Source organism: Balaenoptera ricei, chromosome 5, assembly GCF_028023285.1.
Source record: "Balaenoptera ricei isolate mBalRic1 chromosome 5, mBalRic1.hap2, whole genome shotgun sequence".
Taxonomy (NCBI): Eukaryota; Metazoa; Chordata; class Mammalia; order Artiodactyla; family Balaenopteridae; genus Balaenoptera; species Balaenoptera ricei.
Window position 1 is genome coordinate 69,135,376 of NC_082643.1, and position 16,336 is coordinate 69,151,711.

The 16,336-nt window shown below is 34.6% G+C and overlaps 1 protein-coding gene across 30 annotated transcripts in view; it reads right to left on the minus strand.

Annotated features, from left to right (window-relative positions):
- The window catches only part of FIP1L1 (factor interacting with PAPOLA and CPSF1), a 68,376-nt gene that overhangs the window by 44,542 nt on the left and 7,498 nt on the right, over positions 1-16,336 (minus strand). For 12 of the 30 annotated variants that reach the window (XM_059923021.1, XM_059923020.1, XM_059923018.1 and 9 more), the window contains 5 exons: positions 12,356-12,420; positions 11,702-11,809; positions 10,873-11,003; positions 10,513-10,581; positions 3,193-3,302 (listed from right to left, as the gene is read on the minus strand). In XM_059923021.1, coding sequence (XP_059779004.1) covers positions 3,193-3,302; positions 10,513-10,581; positions 10,873-11,003; positions 11,702-11,809; positions 12,356-12,420 — 483 coding nt within the window. Of the gene's footprint in view, positions 1-3,192; positions 3,303-10,512; positions 10,582-10,872; positions 11,004-11,701; positions 11,813-12,355; positions 12,421-16,336 lie in introns of all 30 variants that reach the window. The other 18 variants (XM_059923017.1, XM_059923008.1, XM_059923005.1 and 15 more) reach the window with 3 other exon arrangements.

Here is a 16,336-nt window from a genome sequence, read left to right on the forward strand (position 1 = left end):
GCAATCCTGCTCCTTTCCCCCGGGTTTATTCACACACCTCTAAATAACTATTTCAGGCCTCCTCTCCTCTCAAACATTCAACACCCTCTTCCACTATTCTCATTTTCACCAGATAAGTCTGCATTCTATGCTGCTGGAAAAAACTGAAGCAATCAGAAAGAGAACTTTCAGTTGTTTCCATCACCATTAACCACCCACCTACCTTCACCTGCCCTTCCTCCTATTACAATGAGCGAATTGTCCATGCTTCTCTTTAAGGCTAAATCCTCCACTTGCATGTTACATCCCACCCCCTCTGACCTTCTTAAGGACACTGCTCTAACAACTGTCCCTTCTCAATTCTCGCATCATCAATTTTCCCCTCTAGTAACTCATTCTCATAAATATAAAAACATGCTGTAATTTCTTTCATTTTGGCAAAAAACCCTCCTCCTGACCCCACAATTCCCTCCAGATACTGTCCCATTTCTCTGTCCCCTCAAAAGAGAAAAAAGAAAAAAACTCAAAAAATTGTTCATTCTAATTCCTTTCCTCCTATTCTCTCTTGAATCCATTCCACAAAGTCTTTTTTTAAATCTTCACCTTATACCACTGAAAATGTCCTGGTCAGAATCACCACAACCTTTGCATTTTAAAATCCAACAGTCATTCCCAGCCCTCTTCTACTTGGCCAATCAATATTTATTTGATAGTTAAAACATTCCTCCTATTTTGAAACACACCCTTTTCAAGACATACACTGGGTTTTCCTCCTATTTGATTAGTCATTCTTCTCTACTTGTCTCCTCTTACTGTTCCATCCTTATTTTTCTGACCTGCATTGGAGTGCCTCAAGGCTCTGTCTTCTTACTACTTCTCTATTAATACTTACCTCATTTACAATCTAATTCAATTTCACAGATTCATTTAAGTACTATTTAAACACTGATCACTCCCAGATTTGTACCTCCAGTCCATACCTTTCCCCTTACTCCAGATCTACTTATCCACTTCCCATGCAAATATTCCACTTGTATAACTAGTAGGCACCTCAATTTTATCAGATTCTAAACTGAACTTTTGGTCTCCTCCCTCCAAAAAGCATTCCTCCTATAGTCTTTTCCGCCTCAGATATAAAAGATCTTTTATGTCTTTTGAAATGTATCCAGTATCTGACTGTGTCTCACCATCTGCACCACTACCACCGTGGTCTAAGTTACCATTATTTCTTGTCTAGATAACTGTTACAGCCTCCTAACTGGCCTCCCCATTACTGCCCTTAATTCCTCTGTAGTCTGAGCTTAATAAAGCAGTTAAATTTAATTTAACTTTAAAGACTTTAAAAACCTAAATCAGATTATTTCATTCCTCTGCTCAAAATCTGATGGTGACTCCCCATATATTTCACTTACAGGGAAAGCCAAAACCCTTATAATGGCACAATGTCCTATATAATCTGGCCCAAATTTTTAAAAAAGAGGGGAGGGGGGTGGAAGTGGGCAAAACACAGAAAAACTGCTATTGATTTTTAAAAGTTCAATTAGTTTAATTATGATAATAACAAACATCCATAGAATATTTATTATGTATGTACCACTGTGCTAAACACCTTACATAAATTAATCCATTTAATATACATAACTATTCAGTGAGAGTATTATGTAGTATTATTACTGTATTTTATAGATCAAGAAATGAAAGAACAAGAAGATTGGGCGATGTGCCCAATACACACTAGCTAGTAATACACAGCTAGTGTAATTCACAGCTAGTAAGTAATAGAGCCAGAATTTGAGCCAGAAGTCTGGCTCTAGAGTCCAAGCTCTTAATATCATTCTACAATGCAGAACACCATAAACTCAATGAATGAAGGTTGGCCTCTTTTAAAATATGAAGAAGAAAAAAAAAAAAAAGAATACTACATATTAAAAGAATCAATATTCCTCAGCTATCATAACTTCTTAGACAAACACTTTTATGAGACTGCATTTGGTTTAAAAAACCTTATTTGGAAAAGTCCATGACTAGTAATTGTTTTTTTGTTTTTTGTTTTTGTGATTTAGTCATTTTTCCCCTTATGTTTTTTTTTTAATATCTTTATTGGAGTATAATTGCTTTACAATGTTGTATTATAGTTTCTGCTGTATAACAAAGTGAATCAGCTATATGTATTCATATATCCCCATATCCCCTCCCTCTTACGTCTCCCTTCCACCCTCCCTATCCCATCCCTCTAGGTGGTCACAATGCACCGAGCTGATCTCCCTGTGCTATGCAGCTGCTTTCCGCTCGCTATCTATTTTACATTTGGTAGTGTATATATGCATGACTAGAAATTGTTAGGAAGAGACAGTCAAAATCTGAGATGGCTTTATGATATTGAATTTTGGCTGAAAGTTTCAAAACTCTTTATTTTAGGGCTAAATTACAAGTTTTCTTTCTGCATTCATATAGTATGAAATATCAGAATGACAAAACCAGGAAACTACATAAAATAAATTTAAGTAAGTAACACAAAAGGTAAATGATCTGGCTGAGAACTAGTAATAGTTGAGTTACTGACTTGTTTCAGGCTCACAGAAATAACTGGTTTAAGTCATCTTTAACCCAAGATTAAACTGCTGACATAAAACTTCCCTAGTCTTGGCTTATCCTTTACCATTTTCCTGGTAATGGGCTAATCACTTGTGATGTTTAAGTTAAAAGGACATTTGCCAACATCTTTGCCTCTTACAGTTGGTACCGTGTAGAACTCAAAGTTAGGTATTATCACAACAAACCAAAGAAAGAAAAGAAAATGATTTTAATTTGAAAAATTTCTCAGGCTGAAATTTCTACAACCTTTTACTAAAATCAGTGAAACATCTTTAGGCCAGTATATCTTGACTTAGGAAGTTCAATTATTCTTTATGTAAGAATAATAAGCACAGAAAACAGCGCGACCATTGTTGTCACCACCTGTCCTGAATGTGAGATTGTTGTTTCTTTACATATACATGTAACTATATTCCATTATTCATTTCTTGCTTACCTAGATTTTTTTAGATGAAATAGCACCCAAAAGAGTTTTTCACAAAGAATCCATTTTGTACTAAAACCAAGTAGAATGTTCCAGTTTTTTGGTATATCATTCAGAGTTTTTATACTTCATATAGCACTAAAGGTGAAGATACCAATGCCTTCAATAAACTGAATCATCAATATCTCACTAACCTGCTTGGTGGGAGTCCAGTCTTGAACAAAGAAGGAGGAGAAGTAAACTCAGCTTTTGTAGATGGAAGCACTGTTTCCTTCTCTGAATTTCCAGTTCTTCCCTGCTGTACCTTAAAAAAAAGGGTTATTAGCTTGTTTAATTCAACGGAACACTCAAACCTAATACAGTAAAGATGTTAAAATAAATTCATAACATTTGATTTGAAATTAAATATGAAGAATGCTTCGTTGCCCAGTATATAATAAAATTAAACTTATTTTAGAACAGCATTAGGTGAAAGGCACCAAAGATGGATTATGGGACCAAAATGTTCCCAACTAGTAAAAAGTTCAAATTAATGTCACTTAAAAGTCCAATAAACTATAACTCTTAAGGACTTTCATAAATTCTCTCAGACCACTATAAATAAGTCCAAGATACTCAGTTAAGACTCCATGTTTCAGAGTTCAAGAAAGGCCTTGAAGAATTCAGTATACCCAGAAGCCTGAAGTCAGTCATCTGTCTCCTTAATCCCTCTTCTCACTCTTTATGTTCACTTTCAAGCCAGTTATCCACTTACTTCATAATTTCTCCCATATTTGCCCATCCTTTGTGCTCCTGCCAGATCCTTTGAAGTATGGTCCAGTCATATTCCTTTAGACTGGTGAAAATCTTCTTTATGCTCTTTTGCTTTTATACTCACCTTCCTATCTTAAAAATCGTCATTAATTTATTAAATTTAAATAAAGTTCAAGTTGCCCTATACTTAAATAACATCACTAAATCTTAGGCCCTATTTAAATTCTACTGCCCCTGTTCAGTCTAAATTCAGCATCACTCTCCTTCCTTATGAGGCAAAGGCCAAGAGAATTCAGACACCTTGACTCTGATACATTCAAACCACTGATTCAATTCCAGAAACCATCTACCTCTCAAATAAACATTATGTGGAACTCATTTTCAAATAAAATATTAATGTTAATACTAATTATATGAGAGATGATGAGGATCAGCACTAAGACAATGAGGATAGAAAGAAAGAAATAGATTTGTTAGACATTTGACAGGTAAAACTGACCGAATGTGGTGACGGGAAATAAACATGATTTATTCATCAAACATTTACTGAATATCTATTATGTACTGGAAACTGAGACCACAGAGAGAAATACAACAAAATTCCAGACTGTGGGAAAAGACAGACACAAACCACCAAAGCAACACAACAACTGTTATGAAAAAAATATCCCTGGGATAAAACATACTATGAGAACACAGAAGAAGAAATGCACTATTCTTCCTGGGGATGTAAGGAATACTCAGAGTTGACACTATGGTCTCAACTGTTCCCCTGAGCTCCAATAATTTATACCCAGCTTCTCACATGTCTTCTAAGCATCTCAAACTTACATGGCCAAAATAAAGCTACTGACTTCCCGCTATCCCCCAATCTGATCCTCTCCAAGTCTTCTTCCTATGAGTAAATGGCACCAAGTTGCTCAAGAAAATAAAAACAAAAACAAAAAACACCTAGCAATGATCCAATACATATGAACAACCAATGTCAACTTTACCTTGACAATATATACCAAATTCAACCACTTATCATTCTGTCCACTCCTAAAACTCAGGTCAAACCCACCACCACAACTCATCTGTTCTACTATACTGTCTCTCTGCTTTGATCTTACCTCTCTAAAATCCATCCTCTGTACACAGCCAAAGCAATCTTATTAAAAATGTAAATCAGCTCACGTCTCTCCCCTGCTCAAAATTCTCCAATAGCTTTCCGATGCAAACAGAATAAAACCTAAACTTATCATGGCCTACAAGGATTTATGGTATAGGCCCTGCCTACCTCTCCAACTTTGTTTTCCTCTATTCCTCCCCAACTTACCTTAACTATGTCCAGTCACAATAGCCTTTCCTCTTGTTCTTTTTAACAGGTAAGTTCCTCCTTTATGAGGGCTTTTGCACTAGATGTTCATTCTGCTTTAAAAGATCATCATGGCTCAAGTATTGTTCAAATGTCTCCTTGAAGTGGCCAATCCCAATCTCTATCATATCATTTTGCATTTTCTTCATAGAATTTCTCACATTACCTTAAGTCCTCTTACTTATTTTATGTTTATTGTCTGCCTGCTGCCACTATAACATAGGATCTCTGAAGACATGGATGGCGTCCAGTTCAAATCTGTATCCTAAGTGCCTAAATACATTGCCTGGCATGTAATGAGTGCTCAAATATATTTGCTATTTGATTGGCTTTGGGATTTAGCTTTAAATGTCACTTCTTTAAAGTCTTTCATAGAACATGGAGTTTATATAATTTTTGGCATGATTATCTAATTACTACCTATCTTTCCCATTAAGTCAGATAAACTCTTAAGACCACCAAGTCTATGTCTATAATGCTTACCTCCCCTCTCCACCCAAACCTAAGACACTTCCTGGCATAGACAATGCTCAATTAAAAGTTGGGATCTGGAGAGCAACTGGAACCCTAATACTGAAGCAGAGCAGCAAATCTGGTCTCACAGAAAGGGAGCTCTACTGGGCACCAGAAGGCCTGGATTCTAGTCTCTGCTCTTGAGGCTTTGAGAAAGTCTTTAATCCTTCTATCCCTATTATCAAATACCAGTAACAACTACTCAGTCTATTTCACCAAGCTCTTCTGATGATCAGGGGAGATAATGGGAAACCACTTTATAAACATGGGGTATTAATGTTATTCTGCCAAAAACTACATAAACATTAATATCTCTGGAAAGGCAATTTAAAGAAAGTAATAAAGATAAAATAATATGTTAAATCTTAAAAAAAACACGTAAGTAAACAAATAAATAATAAAAATTGGGAAGAAGGAAGGGAGAAGGGTTGGAAAGAAGTAGAAAGAGGGGCAAGAGATTATAAATTAAAGAGTATTTACAATAGGGGAAAAAGTGAGAAAAGGTATCAGGAAGACACGGTACATTTTCAAACATGTAAAAATTGCTTGTGTTTCCTAACTTAGTTTTCTTTTCTTGTTAATTTCTTCATAATATACTCATTGTAGTAAACAATTCTGAAAGTCTTCACCATTTTAGCAACCCTCCTAATCAACCTGCATTATCATTATCACTTTGTCTTCAGATGTTGCACTCAGCATTACATAGACTCAAAATTTGTTTAATCACAACATAATGAGATTATTTTTTCCACATGATCTGATATTTTAAGAAATGACTGTAAGACATTATGACTGATTTTATAAAAACAAATTATCAGATTTTTACTCAAATTATGTTGAAACTTAATTATTTTGTAAAATTTCCTTCAACTGCCCTTCATAGCATTATTTATAAAAGTTTAATACTACAAAATAATATCTAAAAAGAAATTATTGTGAAACACCCAAATAATGGATTATGCAACTATTTATAAAGTGTTATTTATCAAAAAACTTTAATAACCTAGGAAAACATTTACATGTTAAGATGAAAAAAGAAAAAATAGAAAATCACATAAATTATTTATTACAATTTTGTTTCAACCCACAAGAACAAAAAGACTGGGAAGGCAACAAAAGTTAGGACTTTGAAAGCAGATGAAAAAATAGTAACTGAGCAGACCAAAGAATCTGAATCCTAAGTCAGCAATGAGAAAGCAAAGACATATTGATTTTCACAGCAAGACCCGCAAAGATTCAGGAATTGACAACTCTAGCTCCCAAAACATTTCAAGCAGCCAAGTATAAATATAAACCCTCTAGGCAGGATACTAGAATGTCTTCTCTGAAAACTCAGATTATCACAAAAAGAAAAAACAAAAAGATAAAAAACAAAGATAAAGATACTGACATCAGAGACTGTGAGAAAAACTTAGCCCTACAGTAAAGCCTACAATCAACAAGTTCTACCCACATGCACAGAGCTTCCAATCACCTTTTCAGTGGCCCCTTCTCTCGTGAGTTAATAATGGGCAAGGATCAACAAATACTTGAGAAAAGTCAAAGTCAGAAGCCAAAAACAACAAACTTAAAAGATGAACTTGTAGAAAACAGACCATGCACAAAAAGAAAACTTAACAGAAACAATCTATCATTAACATTAAGATCTTTTGAAAGATAGAGGGAGGAAAAAATACTGCATCACTGCATGCATGAATACAAATAGGCTTAAGTTAAATACTGAAAGAAAATCTTCTTGGATATTCAAAAATACAATAGCAGAAATGAAAAAGTGAACAGAAGCATTCTAAGGCTGAAGAAATCTCCCAGGTAATGGAAAACAAAGAGAAAGGAAAAGAGAAAAACTAAGAAAATTAAAGGAACCAGCATAAGGAGGTCCAATTTTTGAATAAGAGGTCCAAAAGGCAGATGAAAGCAGAGAAAAAGTAAAAAAAATAATAATAACATAAGAAAATATCCCAGAAGTGAAGGATATGTACTTCCAGATTAAGAAGGTACAAATGAAAGCTTGGTACAATGGCTGATAACAGACCAAGACACATGCTTATGAAGTTCACAACACTGGTGACAAAACTCATACATGCTTCCACAGAGGAAAAAAACACATCTATGCAGGTGTGCACCCATTCTCACTAGTCACTCCTCTCTTGCCCTCACCCCAAATTGTGTAATTATACAACTGCTTTTGTACCCAACTGAGTGATTTTATTTTTATACTTATTAAATTTCATCTTTCATTTTGCTAAAAAATATATAAAAAATCTTTTATATTGAAGTATATAAAAAGACTTTAAGAATGTTAAAATGTTGATAAATCACTTGAGACACTGCCATAATAAACACATGGCAGTTCACTTGTACTGTTCTATCTACTTGTTAGAATGTTTGAAAATTTACTTAATAAAAAGTAAAAATAAAAAAATTATTTTAAAGATGCTGATGAGTTGCCTGTCTCTCACTTGACTAAGGATGAAAAAATATCTTTGTAGTAGATATGAAAATAACTTAAATTTTGATTCTTAAATTTGTTCCTTTGTCCATCCACCAGTATCAGTCTGGGTCTTTCTTCATTTCGTACCTATAGTACTCCAGCAGCTCCCTATCTAGTCTCTGTCTCCCTTTTTCCCTCTTACATTCTATAGCTTACCCTGGTACCAGTTCTCTTCTCAAAACCAGATTTGCTCATACTATTATCCTACCCAAGAACTTTGAGATGGCTTCCTACTGCCCATATATATGTCTGCAAGCTAGTTTTAGATTAAGATCTTTCTCATCATTTCTACCATTTCCAGGCTTCTCTCCTCTGTCATCTACCCCAACTCTCCTTGAATGCTATCTGGTTTTGTTCACATTGCTCTCTCTGCCTACAATGTTCTATACTCCCCTGTCGCCTACTAATGAAAACTCACTCATTTTTCACTTATCACATCCCATTTGAATCCTTCTAGACTCTGCAATGCAGGATAACCCACTCTCTCCTCTGAACTCCCTACTGCATTTCGTCAATACACCAACATAACACTTGTCACAATGCATCATTGTTATCAGTTCACATGTACACATCACTCAGATCATGAGCTCCTTGAATACAAAGACCCTCTTTTACTGTAGCATCTAGCACAGTGCTGGGCACACTGAAGGTACTCAGATACATCAAGAAAGCTGGACAAGCTTTTTTCCTTCTATCTCTTTCTCACCAATCCTACTGATTATAGTTCAAATGGTAGATAAGTGGACAAGAGCTTGGACTTTATCCAACCATACCATACACTGCTGCCAGAATACTGTTACTACAAGTCACTCTCCTGATCACTAACAGGCAGTAATTCCTCCAATTCATCTTTCTGGTTTCTAGGCTTTCTAAAATTAAACCACACTCTACAAAGCCATGTCGTCTGTTCTTCTCCAGAAAGAACTCTCTGATCCAATAAAGCTGATTTCTTAAATAATTTGACTATACCTGTCAAATTCAAGTCCTTATTCATTCAGAATTAAATAAATCAGAATGGAACAATGACCTCCTGTCACATGATAAAAAGAAGCTTCAAAATAATTTTTCAGTAGACTGTATGTATATAACTTATAAACAATGGCTACCTTCAATAAGAGACCAGACTCTAGGAGTTTCTTTTTATCCTTTAGTTTTAGAAGTTTACTGCAAAAAGACAAAGTATAGAGGAGCTGGCAGTTTAAAAAGGCAGTTCTCATTTCTGTTGGAAGAAAATTAAAAGCACCATTGCAAACAAACTATTTCCTCATCAAGATAACTTTTCTAATTATTCATTGTAATCATGAAAAACAATATATTCCATGTCTCAATAAGTAGATACCACCAAAAAGAACTTGATGACCATTTAAAATAAGATAGACATCATCACACACTTTCAAAATATTTACAGCAGAACAAGAACCAAATACTTACCCAAAGTAGGATGTAAATTAAAATTAAATTCTCTATACAGAACTGTGTCCAGCAGAGCGGCTACATCTGCGGATATAGCACATGCATTGCATAAGGCAGTATTTTGGTGGACAGGGCTGTAGCCCCAAACGGGACACAGAGAAGTTCCTGCCCACAAAAGTTCCCTGGGTGTATAACCCAATCTAAAAGTCACTCCCAGTCTTCATCCCAGTGTCACTCAACACAAGAATCAAGAATTAAGAATTAAGGTAAAGGAAGAAGAGTTTACAATCAGATTTTGAAAAAAGTTTGTAGGTTGCTGTGTATCACACAAGTATGAAAATATACTATTATTCTTGGGACTGATCCTATGGAATGGAGAAGCCAGAAGTCAGACTTGATACCCAAGTGGTATCAACCTGCAAGTCCCTCATTAAACCTACTCCTTTTAATATTAATTTAAAAAAATCAATGACTTTATCCTAATTTTGTTGAGTCTTTCTTGGCGACTGTCAAAGAACACCTAAGATTCTTGAGACATCTTAAACTGCAGAAGACATTACACCAAAGATTTCAGTCTCATACAGATAATAAGAAGTATGTCATCTACCTTACCATTTTTTCACAGAAAATTAGGACAAATAAGTCTCCAATTCTGATAAAGATTATAGCGGAATCTACAATGAGTGCTTAGCCTGTTGGCATGAACTTTTATATCCTACAAGCAAACACACACTTGACTCAAAATAAAATCACAACATATAGCAAGAATAGTTTTACTTTGCATTTGTTAGTATAATAGGCTATAATTCACATGCTTGCAAAAGTGGAGATAAAACAACAATCAGCAAATTTGTAAGTCACCAGGAAGCTGAAGGTTTGGAAAAAAGGTAGCTATTTCCACTTTAATCTTGTCCCTCGAGTAGTGGTATGGGAGCAGACTCAAGAACAAAAAATGAGAGCAACCAAGGATAATTTACTAAAATTCACCTTAAAAAGATTGAATCTGCCATCTTGGATCTCTGCACCTGGTGTAACTTCCATAGTACAGTCTTCGGCCTAAGTTAAATAACATATTCCCCATTAAGATACCACATAATTTTTAATTGATAGGCCACATAAAGACAAACCAGCTGTGGCTAGACTGTGAATTGAAACTAAAAACATCAGATAATCATTAATATGAAACTCTGAAAGGGAAGGAAGGGAAAAAAAACAAACACGGTAAAATGGAATTTTTAAACTATCATATAGCATTTAACCACCTTTATAGGGAAAAACTGATGTATTTAGGGAGCAAAACTGGGATGGTAGAAAAGGCTGGGGTATTTTGGAATATCTACTAATTACCGTAATTTTATTTGTAGTAGAGGTAACTGGTATAACTTCCAGTCCCATTCGTATCCTCTTTTGTTTTTCACAGTAAGCTTTCCAGGTATCTTCATTAAACCCATAATTAAAATAATCAGAAAGATCAGCACCTAAAGATAAAACACACTTTTAGCGTACAAATATTTCAATTCTATTTTTATGCAGCACATAAAATATAATAAACTGTAAAAATAAATTTAGAGTTTTATTAGTCTCATCTTCTAATTTTACCAATTCTCCCAATTACTACCATAAAGCAACAGGACTATACAAATTTTTGATCAAAATTACTCTCTTTAGAAATGGCATTATAGGGTAAGCTGGGACAAAGTGAGAAAGTGGCACAGACACATATACACTACCAAATGTAACATAGCTAGCTAGTGGGAAGCAGCCGCATAGCACAGGGAGATCAGCTCATGCTCTGTGACCACCTAGAGGGGTGGGATAGGGAGGGTGAGAGGGAGGGAGATGCAAGAGGGAAGAGATAAGGGGACATATGTATATGTATAACTGATTCACTTTCTTATAAAGCAGAAACACACCATTGCAAAGCAATTATACTCCAATAAAGATGTTAAAAAAAAAAGAATTGGCATTATAATAAAACAATATGCAAGTCTACTTTTATACAATGCTAGGCCACCTGTAAGATTGAATAATACAGGTTCATTATTACTCATGTGCTTAAGATAATGAAAATTACATTTAAAAAATAATATTCTAAATTGATGCTGAAAAAAAACTTTTCTAATAATTGTTTAGACTAAAAATCTTCTGAAACTGATAAAATCCACAATAATCTTACCAGGTTTACGCCATGGTTTATCTTCAAAAGAATCCAAATCTACCTCTAAAAGTGGCACTCCATTAATGCTTCCAGGTGCATCAAGATCTACTCCTTTGACTTTCGTTCCTACTTTAGAAAATTACAAAATGGTGAAGGAACTATATTAATAAGAAGCTGAGAGATACCACAGACAAACAGAAAACAATGACACCTTTTTACTACTATCAGCACTAAATATGGCCAAGATTCCAAACAGAGTAGTAATGGTTACCACAAATAAAAAGTGAGGTCAAAGTTTATGGTGTAGCTATAAGATAAAACAGAGAGATTAGAGACTTTTTGTTTATAATAAGGGATTCCTGTACCAAGAAGTTAACTTCCATGTTTTACATCATTGTCTCTGTACAGTCTGTGAGCTGTAAGAAAGGGTTGTAGAACCAAAAAACAACGGCAACAACAAAAAAAAACCCACACACACATGACAGGAACCATGTGACCCACACAGCCTAAACTATTCATTATCTAGCCATTTACAGAAAAGTGCCCATTCTATGATATATGGTCAAAAACTGCTCTTTTTAATTGAGCTGTAATAGCTATTAAAATCTATTCATGACCTATTCAGATATATGCCCTATTTTCTATTGATGTAACTGCAAATACAAATTTTACCTGTAGTTCCATAAACTCTTCCTCCTGTCTTGATGTTAAGATTTACAGGTGCTGTACCATAACTCCTAAAAGCAAAATTAAAAAAATTATCCTGAGATGCTTAAACAAAAGCAGCAATATATTCAATATGTACACATAAATTATATACCCACATATTAACTAGATAGACTGACACTAACTCAAACATTTTAGAAAATGTTTTAAACTAATTTAAAAAGTCTGTCACTTGCTTAATAAAAGATAAAAACAAATATTTTTTAAAAGTCTGACTAATTTTCCATCTCAAAAACGTACCTGCGATTAACTCAATATCCCATGCTAACAAACTTTCGAGAAATTTGGCTGGGAAGGGAAGAATAGTTTATATGCCTTGTTTTCACTTCCTTGCCTCCCAGTCATCTAACTGGACTTGTGAAAACTCACAGCTTCTGGTCTGCCTAACAATTTCCATCTTTTGTCTCCAATGTATTAAATTTATGAGACCTAGGTTATTCTGCTTAAAAAAATAAGGACATATTCAATAAAATATTCAAATAATTGTATAAAGATCCACTACTATAAATGCAAGAAGTATGAAGGAGCCTAAAATAAATTGGTATTGTCAAGTTGTACTATCATTACCAACTTGAAAGGTTTAATCATCTCATTGACTAATTCTCTAATAAATGCTTAAGCTCCAACAATACATCACATATAGTTCTAAGCCAAGGAGAGAAAATGAGGAGCTGGACAAATATGGTTCCTGCCCCATGATGCTTACATTTCAACAAGCTAAATTCAGCACAGCCAAAGCACTCTGAGATATCTATATATGATGTACAAAAGTCCTAGCTGTTTGAAAGTCAAAATACAAAAACCAAGGACTATCTCCAAATGGTCCTCTTACAGAACTGCTAAAGGATAAACCAAAACAGTATTTATAAAAGGTTTACCATAGTTCATTAAATGAACTTCTTTGCTTCCCACCCAGCTACTTTCCTTCCTTCCCCATTCTGCCCTTTAAAACATTACTTTTCTTTTTTAATGCCTCCAAGCCTTCACATTCATTGTGTGTAAAGAACCTTAGCTGTCTGGAAAATTGCACTTAAGTAAATCTGATACCGTTCAATAGCACCCACCATGAGGTCTCAGGATTCTCTAGGGGCTAGATCCTATATACTTGGATGTCTACAAAAACTTAAAAATAAATGTATCAAAAAATTTTATCTTAACCTGCTCCTCCCACCTGACCCATATATGGTAATACACTGCTATATACACACTGAACTACTCTAGAAAGCTCCAAGTCACTGAATCCTTTGTCTCCTTTTCCATCTACAACCAACCCATTACCCATGTTATTTCCATTTATTACTCACTCAGATATATCGAATTCTTCCATCTATCCCTATATTACTGCTGCTGGTTTAGTTTGGACTACCATCCCATCTGGATGATTACTTCAAATCTATTAACTAAGTTCTATCTAGTCCATCTCAACTACTACTGCTAGAGTTATATTTTCAAACAGTGTGCCCTGCCTAAAAACCTTTAAGGGCTCCATGATGACACAGCAAAAACATCCTAACTCCCCTCTTCTGTGGTTTCAAGCGTCCTCTCTCATCTACCTTATCCTCCAGTCTTGTGGTTCGTCTAAGTCATGCTTCCACTACATCTAAGTAGTTTCCTCTGCCAAAATCATCAGTCCTCTTCCTTCTGTCTCGAGAATTATTCAAGCAAATTCATATATTACCTCCTCTAGGATCTTCTCTTCAACACATGCAGACTTTTAGCAACTGTCCTCTCAAAGCTTTCAAATCACCCTGTACATGTTTCTATTCAAGCACTTACACTGCAAGGAAAGTATCTGCTCACATGTCTATCTTCCTCACTACTTTTGATAAATAAGGACAGTTGATATTCCCATCATCAATTATTAGAGTGCCAAACAAACTGCCTTTAAAAAGTGTTAATGAATGAGCGGCTGAATTTCAAAGATACAGCTAAGAAACCACTCCTCTATGCAAGGTAAATTATTCCTACCCTAAGATTTGATTTTCCTCATACCTTACTTACAGATACAATAAGCTCTGTAACAAAAGTATGTCACCTAAAAAAAATTCTATTCTTTAACTTCTAACACCTTATAATAAACCAATTTAGTATTGTTCCTTGAAAACAATTTGCTCTTTAAATTTGCCTCTGAAATGCTGTGCACAAAGTAAATATTCATCAAATTTTATTTTCTCCCTGGCTTTCTTTCAGTTTTCAGTGGATATATCTTGAGATATTAAGGTTAAACAAGCTTTATACGCTTCAGAAAGATCTGTAACTTACTTTGAAATGCATAAAAAATACAAAATAAGGGGACTTCTCTGGTGGCACAGTGGTTAAGACTCTGCGCTCCCAACGCAGGGGACCCTGGTTCGATCCCTGGTCAGGGAACTAGATCCCACGTGCAAGCCGCAACTAAGTCTTCGCATCCCACAACTAAGGAGCCCATGTGCCGCAACTAAGAAGCCGGCAAGCCGCAACTAAGACCCAGCACAACTAACTAAATAAATAAATAAAAAATTTAAAAAATACGAAATAAAAAAGATGGATTGATGAGTGGGTGGAGGCATGGAGATAGATAGGTAGGTAGGTAGGTAGGTAGGTAGATAGATAGGTGATTAAGCAAACACAGCAAAATGTAAATTGTATAATCCAGGTGATGAGTAAATAAATGGGTGTTCACATCAATTCCTTAAACTTCGAGTGTTTGAAAATTTTCATAATCAAATGTTGAGAAAAAAAAGTTCAAAGACAATTGTGTTAACACGCAGTCAATTAAGTGAATAAACACTTACTAAATACTTACTATATTTAAGACAATGTAAGGAATAGGAAAATTCATAAACCACTCAAAGAATTTAGAATCTAAAGGTAATAAACACGTGCAAACATAATTCAATCCATGAAACTGGAAATTGTTATAAGAAATAAAAGTTCAGATAAAGTACTATGGGAGCCTATATGTATTTAATATTTGCATGCAAGTCCCACCCCAAAATTGGTCATATTAATAAAAAGTAATCACCATTTGCTTTAATTGTTCTGTACTTCAAAATACAAATAATTTTATATTAAATATAAGTATTTACTAAATATGCAATTGATTATTATAGTATTATGTTAAAGTGTTCCTTCTGCATAATGCAGGCGGATAAAGGCCTATTAGCATAAAGGCTTAATAATATCATAGCTCAACACTAATTATTTACTGTAAGTGGGGATGAGGAGAACATCAAGAGTTATCCTAACTTGAATAATTTAGTCTCTTCTCAAACCTGCTCCCTAAAAAAGTTGCTAGGGTCTTAAAATTACATCAGCAGTCATTATTATAATGCAAAACTGATTATGACAATTGAATTACCTTTAAGCTTCTTGAAATAACTTTTGAAAAAATTTCTCTACTTTAGAAATAAAATATTCAAAAGGATTTATGTATATATTGGTTCATTTCAGATAAGGCTGCTTAATGAACTATAGTGCAATTAAGGAAAAATTTACTTTATATTCCCAACGCACTAGTACCACATCATACATCCAATCTGAAAAGAATAGAGAAAACATCAACTCATATTCTACCACCATAACAAAATCACCATCTGTACTTTATTCCCTCCCAATCTTTCTGTAAGATTCTTTATGTGCTCAATGAGTCAATGACAGTCCATTCACTTGATCCAGCTGTACAGACTATAAACTTTGAGACAATCTATTGGCATAAATAGCATACAGGATAATTAACCACTTGAAAAATACACTATGAAAAGCAAAAAGAAATACTTTTGATATTGTTTTTATCGGACAAAAAAATTAAAAACCTAAACTGAACTCTGGATAAGTAATAAAATGTAAGAACAATATAGATGTAAACAGCAATTTAAGGTTTTCTAATTCTAATTAAAGAATCTGGGGACTTCCCTGGTGGTCCAGCGGTTAAGAATCCGCCTTCCA